At 46.7% G+C, this 24,595-nt stretch overlaps 2 protein-coding genes across 3 annotated transcripts in view; one reads left to right on the top strand and one right to left on the bottom strand.

Annotated features, from left to right (window-relative positions):
* Window positions 1-254: 254 nt before the first annotated feature.
* Window positions 255-16,798, bottom strand: Atpaf2 (ATP synthase mitochondrial F1 complex assembly factor 2). Its single transcript, XM_041664872.1, has 8 exons — window positions 16,476-16,798; window positions 8,909-8,953; window positions 8,580-8,725; window positions 6,440-6,537; window positions 4,914-4,994; window positions 3,551-3,663; window positions 3,001-3,116; window positions 255-740 (listed from the first exon to the last, which is right to left on the bottom strand). Exons 1-8 carry the CDS (start codon window positions 16,633-16,635, stop codon window positions 603-605), a joined length of 897 nt encoding a protein of 298 aa, XP_041520806.1. The 5' UTR covers window positions 16,636-16,798; the 3' UTR covers window positions 255-602.
* A 187-nt stretch (window positions 16,799-16,985) lies between these two features.
* Window positions 16,986-24,595, top strand: part of Gid4 (GID complex subunit 4 homolog) — a 34,944-nt gene continuing 27,334 nt past the window's right edge. The window contains exon 1 of one of the 2 annotated variants that reach the window (XM_041665407.1): window positions 16,986-17,531. In XM_041665407.1, the coding sequence (XP_041521341.1) occupies window positions 17,343-17,531 (189 nt within the window). In that variant the 5' untranslated portion in view covers window positions 16,986-17,342. The remainder of the gene's footprint in view (window positions 17,532-24,595) is intronic. The other variant, XM_041665408.1, reaches the window with a different exon arrangement.

Here is a 24,595-nt window from a genome sequence, read left to right as displayed (position 1 = left end):
ACAGAACAAACAGTAACCAATAGCTTAGACCAAAGACTTACTTTTAAAAGATCACCCGATGAAAAGCCAGGGGGACAAAGTCCTTCAGGCTGAGCTGCAGATGAAAAAGGGTTATGTGGCCATGTGCTTGTTTCCTGCCCCCCCCAACCCGCCCGCCATGAGGTCCCCAGCCATTGGTAGCAGATATAAAAATGGTGACAAAGCTTAGATAAAACAAGAATGAGCAGACTCAGATGAAGATGAGGCTTGATATATTTCCAGGATGAAAAAATATTTAATAAAATAAGGGTCAAAAGAAAGTCTCTATGCCTCCCACACTACAGGCCAGGCCAATGGCTCCTGGTTGGGAAGCTGTCTGACCTCAAGACAAGCGTACTGTGTCTCCAGGGCATCACAGAGTGCTTCTGGATAAGGCCAAACCACAAAGGCCAAGGAAGACCCAGGCACACAGTGGGTACCCCACAGGTATATGCCGAGGTTGCCCCAAAGGTACAGGCTAACAGAGCTTCACTGGGTTCAGAGGTCCAACATCAGGAAGCCCAGATCAGAGAATCTGTGTTTGTGCAGTTCCTTTCAGCCAGCGTTTGCAACTCCTGTAAGCCTCACTCCTGTAGGAGCTTGTGTTTGACCGTAGAGCTTTCCGAGCAGAGGTGGACAAAAAGGGTACCAGCAGCAGTGCGAGCCCGCAGCTCCTGGAGTTCGTAGTCGTGGGCCCACTCAATGTTGCCCCACTTCTGGATCTAAGGAGAGGGAAAAACAAGCTTCTTGGTGAGTAGCCTTGACCGGTGACCTGAATCACATTCCATTCCCATCACTGGCCTAAGGGTCATGAGCCATGAGCCATGTTCCTACCAAACACATTAAGATCCATGTGAGTCATCCAGGAAGGGGAAGCAGGCTCCTCTGAGGTCTGGGGCTTAGATAGTCTGGGAGGAGTGTAGACCAGATAGGGGCTGCCCACTGCTAAATGGGCAAACACTGGAATCCCACTGTGTCCCCTCTAATGGAGCCTTACCATGTGACCTTTTATCTCTCACATAAGATGAGGAAGACAGCATGAAGCAGCCTGCAAACTGCCATCCTCTATGAGGTATATCTCACTGCCCTTCAGAGCTGCAAACACTACCATGGAGAGCAGTAAATAAATGAAGCCAGGCCACAGGCCATTGGGCTCAGACCCCTAAGGGCAGCAGAACAGCAGTGACTCTGTGCAGCACACTGGAAGCCAGCTGTAGACCCTCTCAGAACTCTTAACAAGAGGGAGGAGCTCTAGGCACTGTGGCTGTTCAGATATGAGTGTCTCCAAACCCATTCTGCTGGCCTCTCCCTGCAGGAGTCCAGCAGGCATGGCCAGATCACCCAGAAATACAAAATCTTTCAGGTCACACAAGCTACCTGCATTACTAGCTGCCTGGCCTTGGTTTGCACAACTGAAATAAATCACCTGAGATAATTTTCACCTTCACTTCAGGTCATCCCTCATTTTATATGGGATCAAATCCAAAGTTCAGAAGGTAGCCTGGCTTGGGTCCCATAGCCAAAAGCAGAGTCCAAGCCTGCAGCCAGATTTCTTGGTCTTATACCATCCCTATGATCCGAACAGCTGACATCAGCCCTTCCCATGGAACGGATGACATCAATGGATGGCTCTCTTCTGCTGTATAGAAATAGTTGCCCTTGGCATCTTTCCAAGCAGAAGATTAAATATTCCAAAAAAGGTTTTCAATCATGTAGGAACCAACTCCTAATAACATTAACCTTCTGAGGTTGGAGTAATAGCAACATCCACAGGACCACAAGGAACACTAAGTCCTCAGTGTTAAAGATGCAAACAGGAGGCTGGGGAGATGGCTCAGCACTTCCTGCACAAGCACCATATAAAAGCCAAGGCAAGTGGGCGTGGCGACCCACTATAACCCTAACTCTCCTGAGGCAGAGACAGGGATTCTCTAAAGCAACTGGCTAACTACAGTAGCCAAATTGGTGAACCCTGGGTTTGAGCAAGAGACCCTGCCTCAACATTAAGGTAGAGAAGAATTGAGAGAGAGAGAGAGAGAGAGAGAGAGAGAGAGAGAGAGAGAATTAAAATAGTGCAAACAAAATCCAGGCACAGTGGCACACATCTGTGATCTCTGCACTCAGGAAGCAAGAAAAGAGCATCTTCATATGTCATAGGTCATATGTCCCAGGGCAGGCTAGTCTACATAGTTAGGTTCAGACTAATCAAGACTGTATAACAAGACCTGTCTGAAAAAGCCAAAAAAAAAAAAAAAAGTAGTAAGCAAGCCAGCCATTGTGAAGCAGCACTTGGGAGACAGAGGCAGGAGGATCAGAAGTTCACAGTAAGGCTCAGATACACAAGGAGCTCAAGGCTAGTTTGGACTACATAAGACCCCCCTCTCAACAAACAAAGCAAAAACTGAAACCCAAAACAGAAATGCAAAAAACATAGGAAAACCTTAGTGTTTCTGCCCTCTAAATTAAATGTGTATGTGGCGGCAGCTACTCCTCTGCTCCTCTGCCAGCCAGAGAAACATCAGGATCCTACTGACTTAGGAGCACAAATGCAGGGCAGATGAAGGCCAAATATCTTTTCTGCCCATGAGCCTGAGGAGGCCTTAGCCCCAGTCACCCAGACATGGGCGCAGACCCTGGTGGAATATTCTCCAGAATGCAATCTATTACCCCAATTTATTCTTATGTAAGATGTGGGTAAATACAACTCCTACCCAATCAAGCTGCTGAAGAGGACCCAGGGGCAAGGAGAATGTTGAGCAATTCTGACCCTTTCCAATGCACAGGCATGGGTGTGTGGTGCTGCTGATGGGACCTAGGGCCCAGAGCATACTAGGCTAGTGCTCTACCACTGAGCCACACCACTTAGCCCCAGCAACTTAAACCTTTATTGTTCCTTAGTTTGATTTTTCATCTGTACAAAGTAACAAAGCTCAGTGAGTCTGAATCACAAGGGTGAGGTGGGACTTGAGATAAGAACCTTACCTGGTACTCCTCCTCCAGGCGTGATAGAAGCACAGCCTGCTCCACAGTCAGGTGCCTGTCAATCAGGCCCAAGGTCAGCAACATGGACTTGAGCTGGGCCACTATAAACTCAATCCCTGAGGGGTGGGAGACATCAGCCAAGTCAGTACCTACAACCTACTGCCTGTCGGTTTCTGTGCCCTCGTGGAATGGGGGGAGGGTGCACTATCCTAGGACCCACCTGAGGTTTGGCACACTTTTCTGCCAGAATACTATTCCTTTTCTTGGAGTGACCCACCTGTCTTTTCCTGGATAGCCGTATGACCTGAAGCTGGTCAATTAGAGTATGACCCAGGCCATACTTAGTGATTGGTTTATAGATGGGTATATGGGTCCAAACTAATGATAAACTAAACAAAGTTGAGAATTTTCCTGTAGGGGGTGTGTGACCTTGGAGTACTAAGTAAAAGGGCTGGGCATCAGAGCTACCCAGCCTCCATGCTCAGAGCACTCAGCAGGGATGTGCCAAAATGTATCCAACCCTCAAGGCCCACAGAAGCCCGACTTGTACCTTGTAGGGCCCACATGTTGTAAGAGGACAAGTGGCTGGTGAGCGCCTCTCGGGTCTGGGTAGGAATGCTGGGTCCCATTATGCTGGTGGAGGAGCCGATCTCCACACCGTATCTAAAGGGAAAAGGCATCAGCATGTCTTTTGCACTTGCCTCTTAAGAACAGTCCAGTTTTTGACTAGAAGCAAAAAAATAAAAAATTAAAAAAAAAACCCTAGATATGGTATAGTGCTTTTCCTTTAAAGTCCCAGGATGGCACTGCATGGAGAAGCACACCTGTAATCACTGCACTCAGAAAGCAGAGGCAGGAGGATCAGGAGCAGAAGGCCAGTGGTGCCTACATAGTGGGTTTGAGGCTAGGCTGGACTACATGAGATCCTATCTCAAAGAATAAAACCAAATAATAAATAAAATAGCCCCCTCAGGATGGCTGGATCATGGTGAGCATTCAGGAGATGTGTAGCAGTGGTAATTTATGTGAAAACTGTTATGGCAGAAGAAAAGCCATCCAGGCATTTGTTGCAAACCCTGCAGACCGGACAGTGCCATGGGAGCCATCCCTTTCAGTCACTGGAAGGAACTGACACTGAATTTATTTGGCCACCTTATCAATATCTGTTTAACTCTATACTCACAAGAGTCTTCTGTTAAGGAAACTGTTGTGTATCACCAATCTCTAGAAGCCACACCCACAAGGCAGTCCTTACAGCATCGCAGGACGCTGTCCTGACTTTTGCTCGTGTGTAACTTGTATACTGTGAGTTTTACTTACCAGTGCAATAGAGGTGGGCAGTCCTTGGGCTTCCCACAGGTCAGGGAACCCTGATTGCTCTTCGAGCAGATGAGGGAGGGGGAATTGATCGGGGGAGGGGGAGGGAAATGGGAAGCGGTTGTGGGGACGAGGCAGAAATCCTTAATAAATAAATAAATTTAATTAAAAAAAAAAAAAAAATAATGAAGAAGATTTAAAAAACAAAATTTAGGTTGTTACCTCTGCCGAATAAAATGCTAAGCACCAGCCTGACTGGCAGGCAGGCAGGATTAGCCCATTTCAAATCAAGAAAACCACTAGGAGACTTGCTTGGGGATAGAAGCCTGAGGCCTTTGGTGTTTCTTGGGGACACAAAGCTGTCCCTAAATTTGTCATGGTACACTACAGTAGCAGGTATTTAGGGTATGATGGCCAAAATGAATTTGAGGAATGTTTTCCAAGGTAATCCCTACCTCTCAACACCTGAGGGAGCTCAAGCTCAGGAGAGTTCTGACTTTGGAAAGCAGATTTCAGGTGTGCTGTGTGGCCCTGCCCTCAGCACCCAACACAATACCGGGCCCACTCAATCCTCCATGTGGGGCTGCACATCTTACCTTTTCTCAGCCCATTCTATGACTGGATCCCATTCGTTCTTTTGAAGTTCCACTAATGTCTCCGGCTCTTCCACCCTGTAGCTAATTCATTGTAAAAACCACCTTCATTAATAAAAAAGTACAATTCCTTCATTGAGGGACAGAAAAGAAAAATGCAAAGGGCAACAGCAAAAACTTTCTGCCACCAACCCCACACCCCAAATCTTGTCCCATAGAGCAGTGGTTCTCAGAGTACAGCCAGCAGCATCAGCTCTAGCCTCACTTGGAAAGCTCGTTACCAGGACACTGATGACAAGCAAACCTCTGGGGTGGGGCCTGGCCATCTGTTTCCACATGCCCTCTGGGGAATTCTGGTGTAGCTTGAGTTGCGATCCACTATCCTCTGGCTCCCAAATACTTGACAGGTCCAAATTTGCAACCATGTTAGTGCAACTCAAAGACAGATCTGCAGTAATAATGGGATCCATACCCACTGGACACAAGTGCTATGCTAGAAGTTCAGTGACCGCTCCACCAAGACCCCTGCTCCTGGCCAAGGACCAGATGCTTGCTGACGCTTTGGGAGCCTAGCCACTTCCTAGAATGGATTCTTTACCCAAGTGGATCACTACAGAGCCAGATGGTACAACTGATTTTGATAAAGACACAGAAGTGATGGGAGCTGAGCTACAAAACCTCATGGATGGGAACCCTAGGGCACCACAGAAAGCTTTCACGTAAGCAGAGGGGAGTAGAGGGGGAATGGGTATGCAGAAAAGCTGGGCTGCTGAGAGCAGAGTAGGAAGCCTCTCCTCCTATCCAATCCTGGACCTGAAGAGAGGAGGCAGGTAGAACTTGTTACCTGGAGAGTTCCAACTGCCTGTACTTGCTTGTTAGAACCCTGCATAGTTTTCAAAAAGCCACCTTTGCCAAAGGGTAGCTGTATGAGCTCTGTCTCCTACAAGCCACTGTGTTCTAGCAAAAACAGAATAGGTTTTCCCACTGCAAGCTCTCAGTGATCCTAAAGCCCACCTACTTCCAGAGCATCTATGCTGGGTGATTCATAGCTTCTGAATAATGGGGCCAGCAGGCACAGTAATGCTCAGCCATTCAGCTGTTTCTCCAATGTTCCTTCAACACCACTGACCAACAAGAAAAGAATACAGACACAAGGGGAAAATTCAGAACTGGGAGAGACCAGCCCCCAACTATTGCCACCTGTAATGACAGGGATGATATAATACATGAACATGCTGAGGGCCAGACATCAGGGCCAGATGCCCTGCAGGGAGTTGGCCAATGGATTCTGTCTGGAGCCTGTGAGAATGGCATATGTTTCCATGCCAAGTCAGCTCAATGCAAGGAGTACCCTGTGCTAGGACAGACCGAGAATCCTCCTCCTGGGGTTCAGGCTTGTCAAGTGGGCTACCTGCCTGCAATGGCAAAGGCCTTGCCTTTCCTTCCACTGATATGCTCTGGGCAAATGAGGCAAAACAGACTAAGAGGCGCACGCGACCCAAGAGGAGAGTTCATCTAATGACACTTACCAGATGGTATCAGTGTCCAGGAACTTTACAGCTGCCCGGATCAGTTGATCCTTGTTTCGCTGGGTTGGGTTGTCCAAGGATGTGTTACACAATGTGGTCTGAATGAAAAGGCAGAAAATGCTGTCACCCACATGTGGGTTCTGACATACAGCAGACAGTTCACCGGAGCCACCATCACAGCCACAGCAGCAGCCCATCTGAAAGCCAGGCTCCATGTTCAAACTCCACTGCGCTCATGGGATTCACTGGACTCTCACAGTGGTCCTGGATTAGTGAACGTCTTCAAAGTGTCAGGGGCTTTATGTATTTTCATGTTTGTGACTACCAGGTTAATCTGCACAACAATACTTTGGGGGCAGATGTCACTATTCTACTCATTTCAGAGGTGGAAACTGAGGCCCACAGAGGTGAAATACATAACTCAAATACAACAATGAAGCCATGAAATGCAAGCTGACTGAGAAGCTTTACCAGCTTATTTGACACGTCAGAGGATAAGGCAGCAAATTGAACTGGAATCAAGACATTTTCCTAGTGTTACTTCATCAATAAGAGGCTCCCAAGACTGTTCTATGCATCAGTTTGTGGCCTCGTCAACCTGATCACACTAGACAGTGAAGAAGTAGACTACACTGCTGACAGGCCCACCTGGGTCTGTACATCAAAGTGGAACACAGAAGTGACCAGGATGAGAACATCTAACCCCAGAACCGGCTAGTGCCTTCCCTGGAACCACCTGAGGGCTCCAGTATCATCTGGTCAGCCATGGCTCCACAGGTGGGTAGTACAGGTGGGCATCATGGGGCTGAAAAAGGGTGGCCACCATGTAAGGCCAAGTAGGCTGCAGAGGAAGGCCTGCAGGGGCCTCAGTTGCATCCAACCACTGAAGGGCTGAGTCTGTGGAGCATCCTCCTTTCCTCACTCATCTGGCTGGCTCCCACACCCTACCACTGTTTACTGAGCTCCATCTATACTTCATGCTGGAACCACTGAGTAACAAAGACATGGCCACTGTTCTTCTGTCATAGGCAATAAACATGTAAACACAAAATGGACCATTATAGAACAAGTGGTAATAAAACAAGCAACTAGCTGCTATAATAAAAAATAAAGGTTGGGCTTTGTTACGACAGCACAAATCTTTAATCCCAGCACTTGGGAGGCAGAGGCAAGAAGATCTCTGTGAGTTGGAGGCCAGACTGGTCTACATAACAAGTTCTAGGACAGCCAGGGCAACATAAAAAGACCCTGTCTCAAAAATAGAAAAAAAATAAAGATAAGTGATGTGGTGAATCATTGCATATTGACCTAGCATGCATAAAAACCCTGGGTTCAGGGGGCTGGAGAGATGGCTTAGAGGTTAAGAGCATTGCCTGCTCTTCCAAAGGTCCCGAGTTCAACTCCCAGCAACCACATGGTGGCTCACAACCATCTGTAATGGGGTCTGGTGCCCTCTTCTGGCCTGCAGGCATACACACAGACAGAATATTGTATACATAATAAATAAATTTAAAAAAAAAAACCCTGGGGGGGGGGCTGGAGAGATGGCTCAGTGGTTAAGAGCTCTTCCAAAGGTCCTGCTCTTCCAAAGGTCCTGAGTTCAATTCCCAGCAACCACATGGTGGCTCACAACCATCTGTAATGAGGTCTGGTGCCCTCTTCTGGCCTGCAGGCATACACACAGACAGAATATTGTATACATAATAAATAAATAAATATTTAAAAAAAAAAAACCCTGGGTTCAATCCCCACACTGCATATATAGGACATGCAGACAACATGCCTGTAATCTCAGCACTCAGGCAGTACAGTCAGAAATTCAAGGTCATTTGCAGCTACAAATCAAGTTCAAGACCTACCTGAGACGTGAGGCCCTGTCTCAAAAAAACCAAAACCAACCAAACAACAAAAATGCAAACAGGGATGGAGTGAGATTGGGAGGCAGTGGCCAGGCCAGGCAGGGAAAGAGCTGAGTCTGTTCAGTGACACTTTGAGTGTAACTGCAGCCAGGCAGACAGAGCCTACCCCAGAGCCTCATCATAATAGGGAAGGACATCTACAGTGTTGCCAGGAAGTCTTGGTGAGCATGAAGTAGAAGTCAGTATGATCAAAGTCTGCTTGCTATAAGTTTGTTTGTTACCAGGTGCATGGTGTAGAACTTGATGGTATCCTGCTGGGAGTCCCATTCAGTGGCCACGGCAATGGCCAGAGCCTCACTGGGGACGGTAAATAGCTTGGCTTGGGGAGTTTTCAGCTTTCTGTGGTCCAGGTTGATCTCAAAGCCACCTTAAAAGAGCAAATAAAAAAATTCTCAGGAGCTGGATTCAAATGCCCTATTCCTTTATTTTATCAACCAAACTGGTGTACGCAAAGACAACATCAGACAAAGCTGCCACCACTGAACTGGCTGGAGACAAAATGTACCCAAACAGTCACAAAAAGAAGGCCATCCAATTTTTAGACACTCACCTTCACCCTGTGAGATGCTGACGTTCTGATAAAACCTCTTCCTTTCTGTAAGACAGATTTTCAGAGACAATTTAAAATAGCAGGGATCCAGAAGCAATACCAACTCGTATCATTATTGTTAATGCTGACTGATTGGTCTGATTTTCATATCATCATTCAAGGTCTGCCCTAGTTAGTGTGCAGTGTAATCAACAGTTTCTGACTGAAGCCTGGAATAGGGGAGCAACCAGTCTGCAGGAACCAGAGGGGAGAGCAGGACTTGCTGCTCACGCCTGTTCTAGTATTCAGGCTAGGAGACAACTGATCAAGGGCCCCTAGAACCTCAGACTGTGACCTGAGAATGTCAGACGCCAGCGTGATGTACCTGAATGTAAAGCTGGTGTGTGAATTGGACTCCTTTCAGGTAGCTCCTCTGAGGAAGGAGGCCAATGTGTGCACTTAGGTACACATGTGTACACGTGATGTACAGTAGAAAATAAAGTTTTAAGCCAGGCATGGTGGTGCACGCCTTTAATCCCAGCACCCGGGGGCAGAGGCAGGCAGATCTCTATAAATTCACCGTCAGTCTGGTTTACAGAGCGAGTTCCAGGATAGCCAGAGCTAAACAGTGAAATCCTGTCTTGAGAAATGAAAAAAAGAAAAGAAAGCTACTGAGAACATTTCCTATCCTCTCTAACTCATTTACCTAGTTAACCAGCTTGCCTATGGATCAAGATGTAGCTCTCAGCTACTTCTCCAGCACCATGCCTGCCACCATGTTCCCACCATGATGATAATGGGCTAACCCTCTAAAACTGTAAGCATGCCACCAAATACTTTGTCACGATGTCTCTTCATAGCAATAGAACACTAAGACAATATCTGTATGTATGAATGTACAAAATTTTGAAAGAATAAATAAATTTAAAAATGATCAGATGTGGCCACTGAGATGATATGACACAATTGACCATATCATGTGAAACCATAACAGTAATTCTAGCACATGTTCTACACCAAAATAGGTAAGTTTCTGCCACGGTGGAGTTCTGAAATTTCCCTACTTTCCCTGCCACCCTGATGAGTTGGTCACAGGCCTCTTTTCCTATCTCTGATAGAAATTCTATACTACATCCATCGTGCTTTCTGGTGCCTAGACTGGACAACACATAAAAGCCTGGCCAGACAGAAGTCATGAGCACACTGAGACAGGCCTGAGAAAGGACAGAAACCAACTGTGAAGGACCGACTCTTCCAAAGCTAAAGCTACCAGGGCAGCTGCGTTTCCTGTAACCCCCATCTGGCACGCTCTACTGGCCAGGGCTACCTCTATATCTGAATAAGAATTTAAAAAGTCTGGGTAGTAGGATGACAAGAGAGAACATCAAGTCAAAATTGCTCCAAATAGGATAAAGGTTAAAGTCACGCAGAAGGCAAAAAGAACCCAAGAGACAATGGCCTCAGATTCAAAGGTGGTGGGCTTTAGACAGGACTCTTTCCCTACAGTCTGGCACAGGGCAAACATCAGTCTTTCTACTGCGGGAATACTGCTCACATCCAGCAACTAGCCGTGGGGATGAGATGTGCCTTCGAGGTTCTGTCTAGTGAGAGTAAAATGACCATGTGACTACAGTGATAGTAAGAACATGTGGGACAATGGGAGCCCAGACCGAGGAATCCCCATCTCATCATGGGCTGCAAAAAGACCTCTGAGCAGTTAGTTCATATGTGAGCCACAGAAGCAGCAGCTACTAAATCTCATTAACTGATTTGTTTGGGAAGGGATGTATAGAAGTAATTTTCAGGATTAGAAATGGCTCATATGAAGTCCAGTTGATGAGGGACTTGCTGCGTAAGTATGAGGACCCAAGCTGAATCCCCAGTACCCACAGAAAAGGCCAGGGAACATGGTGCATGCTTGTAATCCCAGTGCTGGAGAAGTAGAGACAGGAGGATCCCTGCAGCTTGCTGGCCATTCAGCCTAACTTATTCAGCAATCCTGTGTCAAAACAACAAGATCAGCAAGACGGCTCAGCAGGTAGAGGTGCTTATGTAAACCCAATGGCCAAAATTCAATGCCCAGAACCCACATAAAGGTTGGAGAAAATTGACTCCACAAAGATGTTATTTGTCCTCTACATGTATGCAGAACATATACATCCACACATTTACATACACATACAAACAAACAACAACAACAAAAACAACCCAAAGAGGCAGCCATAAGAAAACAGGAGAAAAACAGCAGAGAACAACTATGAAAAAACATCTCATAATGGGCTGGAGACATGGCTCAGTGGTTAAGAACACTGACTGCTCTTCCAGAGGAACTGGGTTCGGTTCCCATATGGCAGTTCACAACTGTCTGCAACTCCAGTTCTAGGGATCTGACACCCATGGCAAAACACCAATGCACATAAAATAAAAATAAATTTAAAAAATGCTTATAGGAACAGTTCTGGACAGGAAAAAATGCTCATAGGAAGAAGAGTACTGAACAGGAAATTAGGAACCTACTAAAAGATCTCTCTCCTGTGAAGTCGCTTAAACCCAAATAAAGAAACAAGAGGTTTTCAGAGCCACATCCTTTTAAAATCCCTCCTCCCTAGAGTGTGGTTATTCTACCAGTCACAATTTTGGAGCTGGCCTTTTTTTTTTTTTTTTTTTTTTTTCTCTAGAAAACCGAAAGCCACAGGACTACAGTTCCCAGGGCACACCAAAAAACGGTGCTAGTCACAATACCTTTACCTTTTAAAACAGCGCCATCTGGTGGATCTTAAACCTTAAAGCTAAATTCAAAATAGGTAACCCCCTGTAATCCAGAGGCAGCTCTAACCAATGCTTTTCAGATTTCAAAATTTATATATAAACATATAAAGAAAAGCCTTCAAAACAAGGCCGGGCGTGGTGCTGTATGCCCAGCATTCAGGAGGCAAAAGCAGACGGTCTGAGGTTAACCTGATCTACATAAAGATCTAGGTCATCCCGGACTACACAGAAAGACCATCTCAATAATTAATATAACAACAAATCCAGCTGGAGAGATGGCTCAGAGGTTAAGAGCATTGCCTGCTCTTCCAAAGGTCCTGAGTTCAGTTCCCAGCAACCACATAGTGGCTCACAACCATCTGTAATGGGGTCTGGTGCCCTCTTCTGGCCTGCAGGCATACACACAGACAGAATGTTGTATACATAATAAAATAAATATTAAAAAAAAACAACAAATCCACAATGAAATACCACATCACTCCCTTTACGCTAATAATAAAAAGTCAAGCCAGGCGGTGGTGGCGCACGCCTTTAATCCCAGCACTCAGGAGGCAGAGGCAGGCGGATCTCTGTGAGTTCGAGGTCAGCCTGGTCTACAAGAGCTAGTTCTGGGACAGGCACCAAAGCTACAGAGAAACCTTGTCTCAAAAAAAAAAAAAATCAGATAATAATAAAATTAGAAACTTCACGTACTACTAGAAATTTAAACTGACTCATCCACCTTAAAAAAAAATCTTTCTACTCCTTAAAAGGTTAGTTTTCTGCTGGGTGATGCTGGCACATGCCTTTAGTCTCAGCACTCAGGAGGCAGAGGCATAGGCAGGCGGATCTCTGTAAGTTCGAGGCCAGCCTGGTCTACAAGAGCTAGTTCCAGAACAGGCATCAAAACTACAGAGAAACACTGTCTCAAAAAACAAACAAACAAAAAGTTAGTTTCCACTTGACCCAGCAATATTAAGCTTAGGAAATATAGCCAGGAAAAAAATAAAATCAAAGTCCACAAACTTGCACATGTCTGTACCAGCATTATTCATAATAACCAGGATATAAACAACTTATATGTCTATAAATGGGCAAGGAAAATGTGGTATATAAAAAGACTGGAATATGGGTATATGATACAACACACATAACACTTAAGAACAGCATACTATGTAAAAAAGGCCAGCCCTAAACCCCACACTCTATTTGTATGAAATGTCCAAAACAGGGCAATCTTTAAAGGAAAAAAGTAGTCGTTGCGTAGGGCTGGAGACATGGCAAGGCACTAAAGGGTGCTGACTGCCGTTTTAAAATGTGTTTAGGTATATATATTTGTCCACAATGTGCATGCTTGGTGCCCAAGGTCAGAAGATGGCATTTGATCCATTGACTGGAGTTACAGATGGTTAGGAGCCACCATTGACTGGAGTTACAGAGGGTTGTGAGCTGCCATGTGGGTTCTGGGAACTGAACACAGGCCCGCTGCAAGAGCGACACACGCTCTTAATCGCTGAACCATATCTCTAGCCCCTAAATGGATTATATCTTTTTTGTTTTTGTTTTGAGAGACAGGGTTTCTCTGTGTAGTCCTGGTTGTCGTGGAATTGTAGACCAGGCTGTCGTAGAACTCACAGAGATCCACCTGCCTCTGCCTCCCAAGTGCCGGAATTAAAAATTCTGCAGGGCCAGAGAGACGGCTCAAAAATACTTATATGCAAGTCTGACTGAGTTCAATCCCCAAACCCATGTAAAGGTGGAAGAGAAACATCTTTCAAAAGCTGTTCTCTTAACCTCCACATGTACATAGTGACACATGTGTGCCCAAATACATACATACACAACAAATTCTTACAGTCAAGTAAATAAATTTTCCAAATTGCTCTTCATCTGGAGCAGAGATCAACTAATGTGGGATTCCCTTCTGTATGCTATGAATATGTTTTACCATTGGGTAATAAAGAAGCTGCTTCAGCCAGTGGCTTAGCAGAGCAAAGCCAGGCAGGAAATCCAAACAGAGATACAGAGAGATAGTAGGTGGAGTCAAAGAGATGCCATGTAGCAGCCGAAGGAGGAAGTTACCCACTGGGCCCTTACCAGTAAACCACAGCCTCATGCCAACACAGATTAATAGAAATGGGTTAATTTAAGATATAAGAGTTGGCCAGAAATATGCTATATTAATTACAATACAGACTGGTCCCTTCAACTGATACTCCTATGAGGATGGCAAGGCAGTAATGCCTCTGAAGTGGCAGAGACCTGGAGGAGCTGTCTCGTACAGATAGTAATTTATAAATGGTAGAGACAGAACTTCTAGCTTTGGTTTCTCTAGGAATGTGTGTTCAGCCTCATATGCTGCTTCTCCAAAACACCTTCCCGTCTGGGCAGTTAACAGAGCAGCAGGATGGCAACAGCCTTGCAAGCAAACATCTCTGCAGCACACCACCTCCTCCTCCAAGCCCTCAGTTAGCCCTTCAAAAGCCCCTCCTCTCCAGACAACCTTCCACAGGGTGGCTGCTCCTGAGAGACCAAGTCCAGTCAGCTTGGCAACCGAAGTCTTCACCAGGAAGGACCCAATGGGGTATAATTTACACTGCTTCAAAGCTACACAAAAATCTCATAGTCAGTGAGGACGAGAAGAGCAGAACATATCTGCCCTAGGGAGGCACCGCATAAGCGAAGGAACACACTCAGGGGTTCACTAGCTAGGCAAAGGGTTAATTTAATAAGGGGATGCCTTTTACTTTCCATTATGGAGGCCCTTGATCAGCCATCTCTTCTTTCGTGTTACAGACTTATGAGTAGGCTCTTAGAATTATCCAGTACAGAGTAGGTAGTCAGATGTGAAAGAAAGTAAGAATGTCTGAATAAATGGGTGAATGAGGCACAGTGAGAGAGGTATACATAAGTCAAGCCTTGTTCTCCTCCTCTTCTTCCTCCACGCTACCCCTTCATGAGGTCTTGCTATTGTAGCCTAGGCTGACCTCAAACTCTTGGACTCAAGTGGTCCTCCTAGCTCAGCCTCCCAAGCAGTAAATACACGTATGTGACACCACACGCGACTTCCTCCTTCCTCTTTACTGTCTCTTCCTGGTAGACTTTCAGGCCATCGCTTTCGGGCTTGGTAAGTAAAAACTCGGCTCCCTGTTGGATCCAATCTCCTTCCCCATTTATATAAAATTATGGCCTTTGGACCACTGAAATGGCTCACCATGTAAAGGTGCTTGCCACTAAACCCAGCCACCCCAGTTCAATCCCTGAAACCCACATGGAGGGAACCAGTCCCACTGGCTGTCCTCTGACCTCCATGCGCATGGCAAGTGTGAGTACACACGCACACACGCACGCACACACGCACACACACACACACACACTCTAAATAAAATGAAAACCTCTGACCTCCATGTGCATGGCAAGTGTGAGTGCACACACACACGCACACACACGCACGCACACACGCGCATGCACACACACGCACACACACATACACACACGCACACACACACGCACACACACGCGCGCGCGCGCACACACACTCTAAATAAAATGAAAACCTCTGACCTCCATGTGCATGGCAAGTGTGAGTGCACACACACACGCACACACACGCGCACACACGCGCGCGCGCACACACACACTCTAAATAAAATGAAAAACTATGGGATTTGAGGCCTAAGGAATCCTTAAAGGCAATCTTAAATGCCTCCGATCACTAAAGAAAGCAACATCACACATGCCTGAGACCACAGTACCTCAGAAGTCTAGCAACAACCGACCCCAGGTTTATCCTCGAAACCCAGTACCAAACTGCCTATGGGATTCTGTTTCTTAATGTGGGCAGTGTTGCAGCAAGATCTCTTAACAGCCTGCTGTCACCTCTGGACATGTTTCTCTATTTCTTTTTTTCACCGAACCCTTCACTCATCTGCCAAGTCCCAGTTTAACTCCCTTTTTGACCAAGACCCCGAACATGCTCAAGACAGAAGGTAATTCTTTGTGTTTCCTCAGAGTCTCTGTATCGCCGTGCACTAAAACTACTGTTTAGTAAGCATACTGTACCCTGCATACTGTATCGGTGCCTGTCCCTCAGGGGAGGCCACAAGCCCTCAACACAAAACAACTAAGCGGAGGAAAGCAGACCACCACTACTTTGCATCCACTGGAGTGAAGTTCACTCTTAAAAATCTCTCCCCAGAAGCAATGAAATAACCTCCTTTCAGGCTTATTACAGTCCTCAGTAGGTGAAAGACCCACGGCCTGAACTCGTCCTTCGAGAAAGGAGGCTTCAGAGAATGCAGGGGTTGTAGCACAGCACTAGGGCAGAGGGCCTGTGAGCCCTCACGGAAAGTGTGTGGGGTGGAGGACTCAAGGCCCGCCTGTTCTGTGCCAACTCTTATGCTGGGTGCTGGGGCCACAAGGCAGTCAGGCCGGGCTTTGCCTTCCCCAGACCTCAACCAGTCCGCTCTGTGACCTTGGAAATCAAAGAAGACGCCCGCACACCTTCAATCCCAGCACAGAGGCAGAGGCAGGAGGATCTCTGAGTTCGAGGTCAGTGTGGTCTACAGAGAGAGTTCCAAGACTCACAGAGAAACCCTGTCTCGAAAAACAAACAAAAAGAAAATTGAGAAACCCACAAGAGCCCAAGATCTCGCTGTCCTCTAAGGTCATCCCTCACTGGTCTGGATGTCATTTTCCAACCTGAAACAACTCCATTGCTCTAAATATCCTCATGGGCCTGAACCCTGCCTCAGTCAGCCCGTACTGCATGGCAGAAATCCTCCACCTCGTGAGCCAGATTTGGCACTTAACCAAAAGGTAACGCATGTCCGGGCCTCACCTGTTGGTGGTACGTAGGCTCTGGCCGGAGGCCGCGGAGCTGGCCTTGGCCACACTGAGGCGGTGGGGTCACTAGAAGACCGGCTCAAGAGACCACGTCCCCAGTCCCTCAGCCGGGGGTAGATCCGCCACATCATGCCCAGGGGCCTGGGTGGACGCATACGTCAAGATAGCGAACAAGAATAGGGCGAAGGGATCCCCAAACCCTTCGCTGCAACTGTACGGAAACCTCTCACCACGGGCTCAAAGCCCTCAGCTTCCTCTGCACGCCGCCATCTTCCTCATGACACCTACAGAGCGCCGTCGCCACCGCACGCCCCCTGCGCACCCCTCCCCGCCCCCGTCAGTCAGCATCACAAGCGTGCTCGCCCCGCCCCCTCCATGCCGCGCTGCGGGGGGGAAAAAAACTACAAGTCCCAGAGGGTCGTTCGTGAACGGCGCCACGTGCCTCTCCCCGCCCGCCAATAAGCGGAAGCGCCGCTTGAGTTTGCTCCCGCCTCTCCGGCGCGCCCGCGCCAATTGGAAGCCCCAGTGTGTGTGTGTGTGTGTGTGTTTGTGTGTTTGTGTGTGTGTGTGTTTGTATGTGTGAGTGCGTGTGTGCGTGTGTGAGTGTGTGTGCGCGCGCGTGTGTGTGTGCACGCAAGGGCAAGTGGGAAGGGGGCGCAGCTCAGGACAGGGAGGCTCTCCTAGCAGGTCCCGGGTCCGGGTGGCGACACGAGCCCTCGGTCGGCCGGCAGCGGGCGGGTGGTTCCCCGAGCCCCTCCCCCGCGCGTGCGCGCCCGGGTCCGCCCTCCCCGTAGCCTCGACTCCCGCGCGGCAGCGGCGGTTCCTTCCCCCTCCCCCAGCCCTGGCTCCGGGGGACCCCGCGATGCCGGTCCGCACCGAGTGTCCCCCGCCGGCGGGTGCCTCAGCCACATCCGCGGCCTCACTCATCCCGCCGCCGCCCATCAACACCCAGCAGCCCGGCGTGGCCACCAGCCTGCTCTACAGCGGCTCCAAGTTCCGCGGCCACCAGAAGAGCAAGGGGAACTCGTACGACGTAGAGGTGGTGCTGCAGGTGAGCGCCGGGGGGCCAGGCCGGGCCCGAGGGCCTCCTCGCGGCGCTCACGGGCCGGGCCTGCCCTGGGCTCCTCGAGCCCTCAGCCGCGAACCAGGCCCTCGCTGCCGGGGCCTCCTGCACCCGGCGCCTCCCACCGGGACCTACCCAGCTGATGTCACACTCTCGAACCCTAGCCCTAACCCACCCCTAGACCCAGAGCCTGTAGCGCCCACCTTCCGACAGACCCCGAAGACTGTCCCACACTTGGGAGCCTTTGACCCGCCCGCTTGGGATCCGGAAGCACCCCTATGACTAGCTGTCCTTTAACCTGCGTCGGTTCTTCTCAAGTCCTGTCTTCCCTACACCGAGCCGGCCCTCCCACCAGTCCCTGTCGGATCCTTCCCCAAACTCAGTACCCTCCCAGTGGCGACCAGTGTCAGATTCTCCCAGAATGAAGGTTGTCCCCCGACCACCACTCACTCCATCCTTAGAGCCAGGGACCTTGTTCCTTTGGAGAATTCAACCAGCCCACCGCCCTCGAGGAGGCGGGGGCGGGGTGGACAACCTCCCTTCATTGGCAGAGACACCCCACTGCATTCCTCGGGGGCCCTTGGCTCCCCGAAGACCAGGTACTCACACCCAGCTATCTCCAGCTGCACCACTTAGTGTTAGGACTGTGCCTCCTGAGACCTTCCAGGACCAAAACCCTGCCTCAATCAGTTCATAGCCTAATCAGTCAACCGCCCTTATGCTAGGCTTCCTGCCCCAGACTCTCACACTACCCTGCTCTGTGGCCACTTCCCTTCCCTGGCAGTCCCCCTGGCCTCTCCCCAGACCTCGCACCTTGGTCTAGCTGGTTGCTGTTGCTGGCTTCAGTGTGGCTGATTTTTATCTACACAGCTCCAGAGTTTCCTCCCTGCCTCAGATGCCCAAGTACTGGGAAATCTAACCCAGTTTTGTTTTGTGTCCACTTGTCTCCCCCTATTTGACCTGGATATCTGAGTACTGGCTGTCGACTGCCAGTCCCTGAACAACTTTGAAACTTCAGCTTCATCTACTCTGGGCCTTTCCTTCCCTGCCCAAATCCTTCTTCCCTCTCCCTTGAAGCTTTTCCCAGCCAAAGGAGACTGGTGGGGGTGGATATTTTCTTTTATCTCCTCTCCCCACAATTGTGTTCTTTCTGGGTATTAAACTGCCTGCCTGAAGACCCATTCCCCCTCCCATCTTGTGCGCATTTTCTTAATGCCACCTCCTAGGCTGTTCCCCAAATTGTGTTCCTTGAAAGCCCTTGTAGAGGTTCAGAGGTGCATGCTGCCTCGGGGTCCCAGAGAGATGTGCACCCTTTAATCTCATTTCCCATCTTGGTTTCTTTTGAACAAGTAGACTTCCCATTCCAAAGGCATGATGAGAGTGTCTCCTGACTGTAGCACACCCATAAGCCCTTTCCTTCTTACCCCTTGTGGGAATAATTCTCTCACGTTTTTGACTGGGAAAAGTGTCCTCTTATTAAATGCAATTTGTCCCATAGAGTTCTGTCATGAAGTATATTTATTGTAATTGGAAAACTGGCTGAGCTATTTCAATCCTCATTACCTACTGTGATAATAATTTTTTCCTCTTTAAAATGTGATAATATAGTATGGAAAAGTCAGACTTTTTTGTTTTTAATTCATTCAACTAATCATAAAATTCTGGAACTGAGGTCCCTTCATGACTCACGTTTGGAATGGTCCTGAATTTATGCCCACTTGCTGGTTTCTAATATAATAGGTAACAGCTGGGACAGAGCAACTATGTGTCAGAGGAATGTGTTCCTGTTATGTGTGTGGTTGCCAGGGCCCTGTGAACCAATAGAAATAGTGATTGAGTTTGGGACATGGTTGATAGGCATCAGGTAGCCCAAATCCTTAGGTCAAATGGCTATTGGTGGAGCAGCTGGTGGTCCTGCCAGGGAATGCTCCCCACATCTAGATCAGTGAGCTTGTTTGTCATGATGATCAGGTGGAGGCATGGGATTGTTATATTACCTAATCTCCCTGCCAAGGCTAGTTTCTTAGTCTCAGCCTTCTGAGAACAGTTGTTTTCATAATTCAACTTCTTTCCTGCTTTTCTTGTTTGTTTAGTTTAGTTTAAAATATTTTTAGGAAGCAGAATAATGTGGTAGTTAAAGGCATGGACTCTGAAGTCAGATCAATGAAAAGTATACCTGCTTGTTCTTTTTAAGTACTTCTCTTGAGGTATAATCCACATACCATACTGTTTACCTATTCAAGGTGTATACTTAATGGCTTCTAGGATATTTGCAGTTGTGCAACTATCACCAGCTTTTTTTTAAAGATTTATTCATTATGTATAAGTGTTCTGCCTACATGCATACCCTCAGGCCAGAAGATGGCATCAGTATTCATTACAGATGGTTGTGAGCCACCATGTGGTTGCTGGGAACTGAACTCAGGACCTCTGGAAGAGCAGCCAGTGCTCTTAACCTCTGAGCCATCCCTCCAGCCCTATCACCTGATTTTAGAACATATTTTATTGCCCCCAAAAGAAACATCATACTCCCTAGCCATCACAAAATGTGTGTGTGCGCACACACACACATACACACACAAACACACAACAATCCTGGGCTAATCTTTTTCTTTCTTCATCAGATTTACCTCTGAGACCAAGTTTGGTAGTATTCACCTATAATTCTTAAGCTCAGAATCTGAGGCCAGAGGATGCTATTAGCCTCATCTCCAGAATGAGACCCTTTCTCAGAAACAGTCAAACAAAAACCTTGATTCACCTTTTACCTATTATGAACATGTATAAATAGAGTCCCACAGTTTTTTCCTTTCATGACTGGCGTCTTTAACAACGTATTCAGGGCTCATCTGTATCTCAGCACATGTCAATACTAAAGTACTTTCCGTTGCTGCCTATTATAAAACATTGCCTGTCTTTTGTTTAGTCATTGGTCAGTTGATAGACTTTTAGATTCTTTCTACTTTGGGGCTAATATAACTAATGCTCTTGTGAGCATTCATATACAGGTTTCTTGTTTGTTTTTGAGGTGTGGATCTCTATGTTGCCTAGGTTAGCTTTGAACCCCTAACTTCAAGTGACCTTCCCATTTTAGCTGTCCCAAGTACTGAGACTATATAAGTATGTACACACCAAGCCAGCTGTGTAGAAGTTTTTATGTGCACATGTGTTTTCATTTTCCTTGAGTAGATATAGATACCTAGAGGTAGAATTGCTGGGTTTTTATAGTATCTCTAGGGTTAATATTTTAGCAGACAACCAGTGGCTTTAAAAGTGGTTACACTGTTTTACATTTCCACTGGCAGCATGTGTGGGTTCCAACTTCATACCTTTACAAATTCCTTTAATGATAGTTGTCCCGGTGGATGTGGAATGGTATCTCACAGTCTTACTATAAATGTTCCAGAAGATGGATATCTTTCTTTTTTTTTAGATTTATTTATTTATTTTATGTATGAGTGCTCTATCTGCATGGGCACCTTGATGGATATCTTTCACTGTCCTTTCAGCACAGTGAGATATGTACACATGTGTCTGTGAGTGCATGAATGCTGTGTGCTTATGTACCTGAACATCAGAGGTCTATATCAGGTGCCTTCCTCTATTGCTTTCTTTCCACCTTATTTTTTGAGACAGGAACTCTCACTGATTGGCTAGACTAACTGCCAGGGAATTCCAGGGATTGGCTTGTCTTGGCCTCCCCAGCGCTGGGCTTACAGCTGTGCCCCACCTCACCTGGCTCTTAATATATAGTAGGAATCCAACTTCAGATTCTCATACTTGCATAGCCAACTAAGCTGTATCGACAACCCCTGGAGCGGTGGTTCTCAACCTTCCTAATGCTGTTACCCTTTAATACAGTTCTTATGTTGTGACCCCCAACCACAAAATTGTTTTGTTGCTACTTTGTAATTTTACTACTGTTATGAATCATAAATGTCTAATATGTAGGATATCTGGTATGCAACCACTGTGGGGTTGTGCCCTACAGGTTGAAAACTGCTGCCCTAGAACATCTTTTATTTTGAAATAAAATAAACTCTAGTATAGCAGTTCCTGAAAATATATGCAGGGTTCTAACATGATCTTTCCCCCAGCTCTTACTGTAACTATTCCCTCTAAGCCATCCCGTAAGTCACCAGTAGTGTGAAGCCCAGGTCTCTGAAAGGAGTGCTTAAAAAGAGCAGCTGTTGGACATAGTTGTACTGAGAGGCCTCTTTGCTAAACATTTGCCTTGTTATCTTTCACACTGAAATGCTGGTCCCTAGGTTGGTGGGAATATGTGCCAGTCAGGTAATTTTAGTTCACCCATCATCATTAAAATCAGTTTGGGCAGAATGGGAAAGATGTGGTTGAGTAGAGGCCAAATAGAAATTCTGATTGTTGAACATGCTGATGTGAAGCAATTTACACTTCAATTTTTAATCTTACTAGCAAGTATTTCTTCCATTTGATAGTGTTTAGCACTGAAAACCACAAACTGTTGAGTTCTATAAGAACCACAAAAGTAAAATTTAAGGCCTCAGGCTCAGAGTACTCGTTTCATTAACAAAATCTTTTTCTTTTTTTCTTTTCTCATTTGCTGAACCATGTGAGTGTGAACCAGGTGTGCTATCTAATTCCAGCGCTAAGACCAGCAAGTGAAGATGCTGAAATACTTTGGCAGTTTCTCATGGATTACTTTTGATGCCAGAACCAAGATATGACAGCCCATTCGGCTTCATTGGTACCTCATTGCTTTGGTGCTGACATCGTCTGGCTGACTAGGTTCATTACAGTTCTTAAGGACTGCCTTAATATTTGATTTGTGTTAGAGATGGAAGTAAATCCCCAAAGCTGATAGGTCGGGCTGGAAAAAGATGGCTCAGTAGTTAAGAGCTCATCCTGCTCTTGTAGAGGACCCAAGTTCAATTCCCAATATTCCTGTCATGCAGCTCACAACTTCTTGTAGCTACAACTGCAGGAGGCTATGACACCTCTGGCCTTTCTCGTGTGCACATACGCACATATAGACACATAGATATAATTAAAAAATAAATCTTTTCTTAAAATAACTGCCTCAAAACTTAGTTTTTTTAAAGTGAGACCTTACTTAACATAAAGTTCTCCATGTACCCCCCAGTACCTCTGTACTTTGTTTTGCTTTAATTCAGAAGTTAATAGGCAATTTCAGAGTTTATCATAATTAGAGTCACTTTAAGTCATGAACTCTGAAACTCTGCCCATTTGGAACAATTGTGTGTGGATTGGGGTGAGATTTACAAGTTGGTATGCTTCCAGCAACAAACATCTAGATCGCATTTCTAAATAGTATGCACAGTGCTGGGGATGCATCTCAGCTGATAAAATGCTTGCCTGCTATGCAGAAAGCCCTGTTTCACGACAAGTACCACACCAAGCAAGCATGATGGTGCACACATGTAATCCAGCATTCAGGAGGATCAGAAACCAATGTCTTTCTCTACTGCACAGAGTTTGAGGCCAGCCTGAGCTTTGTGAGACCTCGTCTCACCTGCTGTCTGATATTACCACTTGACTCTAGGGCCTCTGCTGAGTTGGTTCCAGCTCTTCTGGGCTGCCATCCTTAACATTTCCTGGTCTATTTCTCTTTCTGATCTCTTGGTAGCTGTCCTTAGACCAAATGCTGCTTGCCATTTTTCCCAGCATGAGGGAAAGGAAGAGACACTTGTTCCTCAAATGACCATTCGAATGCTAATACTCCTTCCTAAGCATTTAGAAGATTCCTGTTCTTATTAGCCAGAACTGAGTCACTCACCCCTACACCAATGGCTCACAGGTGATGGGGTCCCTTCATGCTTTAGATCCACTAATAATGGCCAGGTCCTATGAACAAGGTTGGTGCCATCCCTGCTAGCTTGATTTTTAAAAAAAGAAGTTGTTGAGTAGACATCTGGTGGAGTCTGGGCAACCAATGGCCTATGGCTGCTAAGCCTTAAAATCTCCTGTGCCCCTTTCCCTTGTCTTGGTCTCCTGACTGTATTAAGAAACACAAATCCAGGGACTACAGAGATGGCTCAGCAGTTAAAAGCACTGCTGCTCCTCCAGACAACCCAGGTTTGAGTCCCAACACCTACATGGCAGCTCACAACTGTCTGTAGCTCCAGTTCCAGGAGATCCAACAGCTTTTTCTGGCCTCCACAGACATCAGGCATGCATATGGTATAGAGACATACATGTGGGCAAAACACACACATAAAAAGAAATACAAGTCCAAGTCAGGTATAGTGACACACACCTTTAATCCCAGCACTTGGGAGGCAGAGGCAGGTGAATTTCTGTGAATTTGAGGGTAGCCACCCAGGACTATATGATGATACCCCGTCTTAAAAAGAAGAAAGAAAGTCAGTCAAGCTGGGCAGTGGTGGTGCACGCCTTCAATCCCAGCACTCTGGAAGCAGAGGTAGGTGGATCTCTGAGTTTGAGGCCAGCCTGATCTACAGAGTGAATTCCAGGACAGCTAGAGCTGTTAAACAGAGAAACCCTATATTGAAAAAACAAACTATTCTGTTTATGAAATAGGCCAAGCTGGCATTCACAATATGTTGGGTGGCATTTTGGTTCATAATTAAAATTTATTCCTTCTAACTCTTTCTAAGATGGTATTCCCAAATGTACTGCTTGCTCATTTTATAAGGAAATAATTCAAGATGATGCTTAGGGTCAATAACAGCAGGAATAGGTCTCCCAAGCCAGTGACTGACTAGCAGAGAAGTAGACATTTAGGGTTAGAGATGACTGGGTATGCAGGTGGAGAGGGCCCTTGTGTCTTCCAGTGCACAAAGAATGCAGGTGAGTGAGACGTGTACAGGAAGTGAGCGAGCAGGCTGGCTGCTCCCGAAAGCACATCACTTTTGAAATTTTTGGCCAAAGTAAGTGAGATAAACCTGGGATAATATTTTTAAGATTTATTTTTAATATTGCTTATGTATTCTGCTTGTGGGTATGTACACATGAATGCAGGTGCCAATGGAGGCTAAAAGGTGATGGCTGCCCTAGAACTGGAGGTACTGATGGTCATGCACCACCTGATG

The sequence above is a fragment of the Microtus oregoni genome, unplaced genomic scaffold, assembly GCF_018167655.1.
Source record: "Microtus oregoni isolate MIOR12 unplaced genomic scaffold, Mior012 000015F_ref0000493, whole genome shotgun sequence".
In the NCBI taxonomy this organism is placed as follows: Eukaryota; Metazoa; Chordata; class Mammalia; order Rodentia; family Cricetidae; genus Microtus; species Microtus oregoni.
The sequence above is the reverse complement of the archived record's forward strand: the minus strand, read 5'-3'. Positions and strand labels throughout refer to the sequence as shown.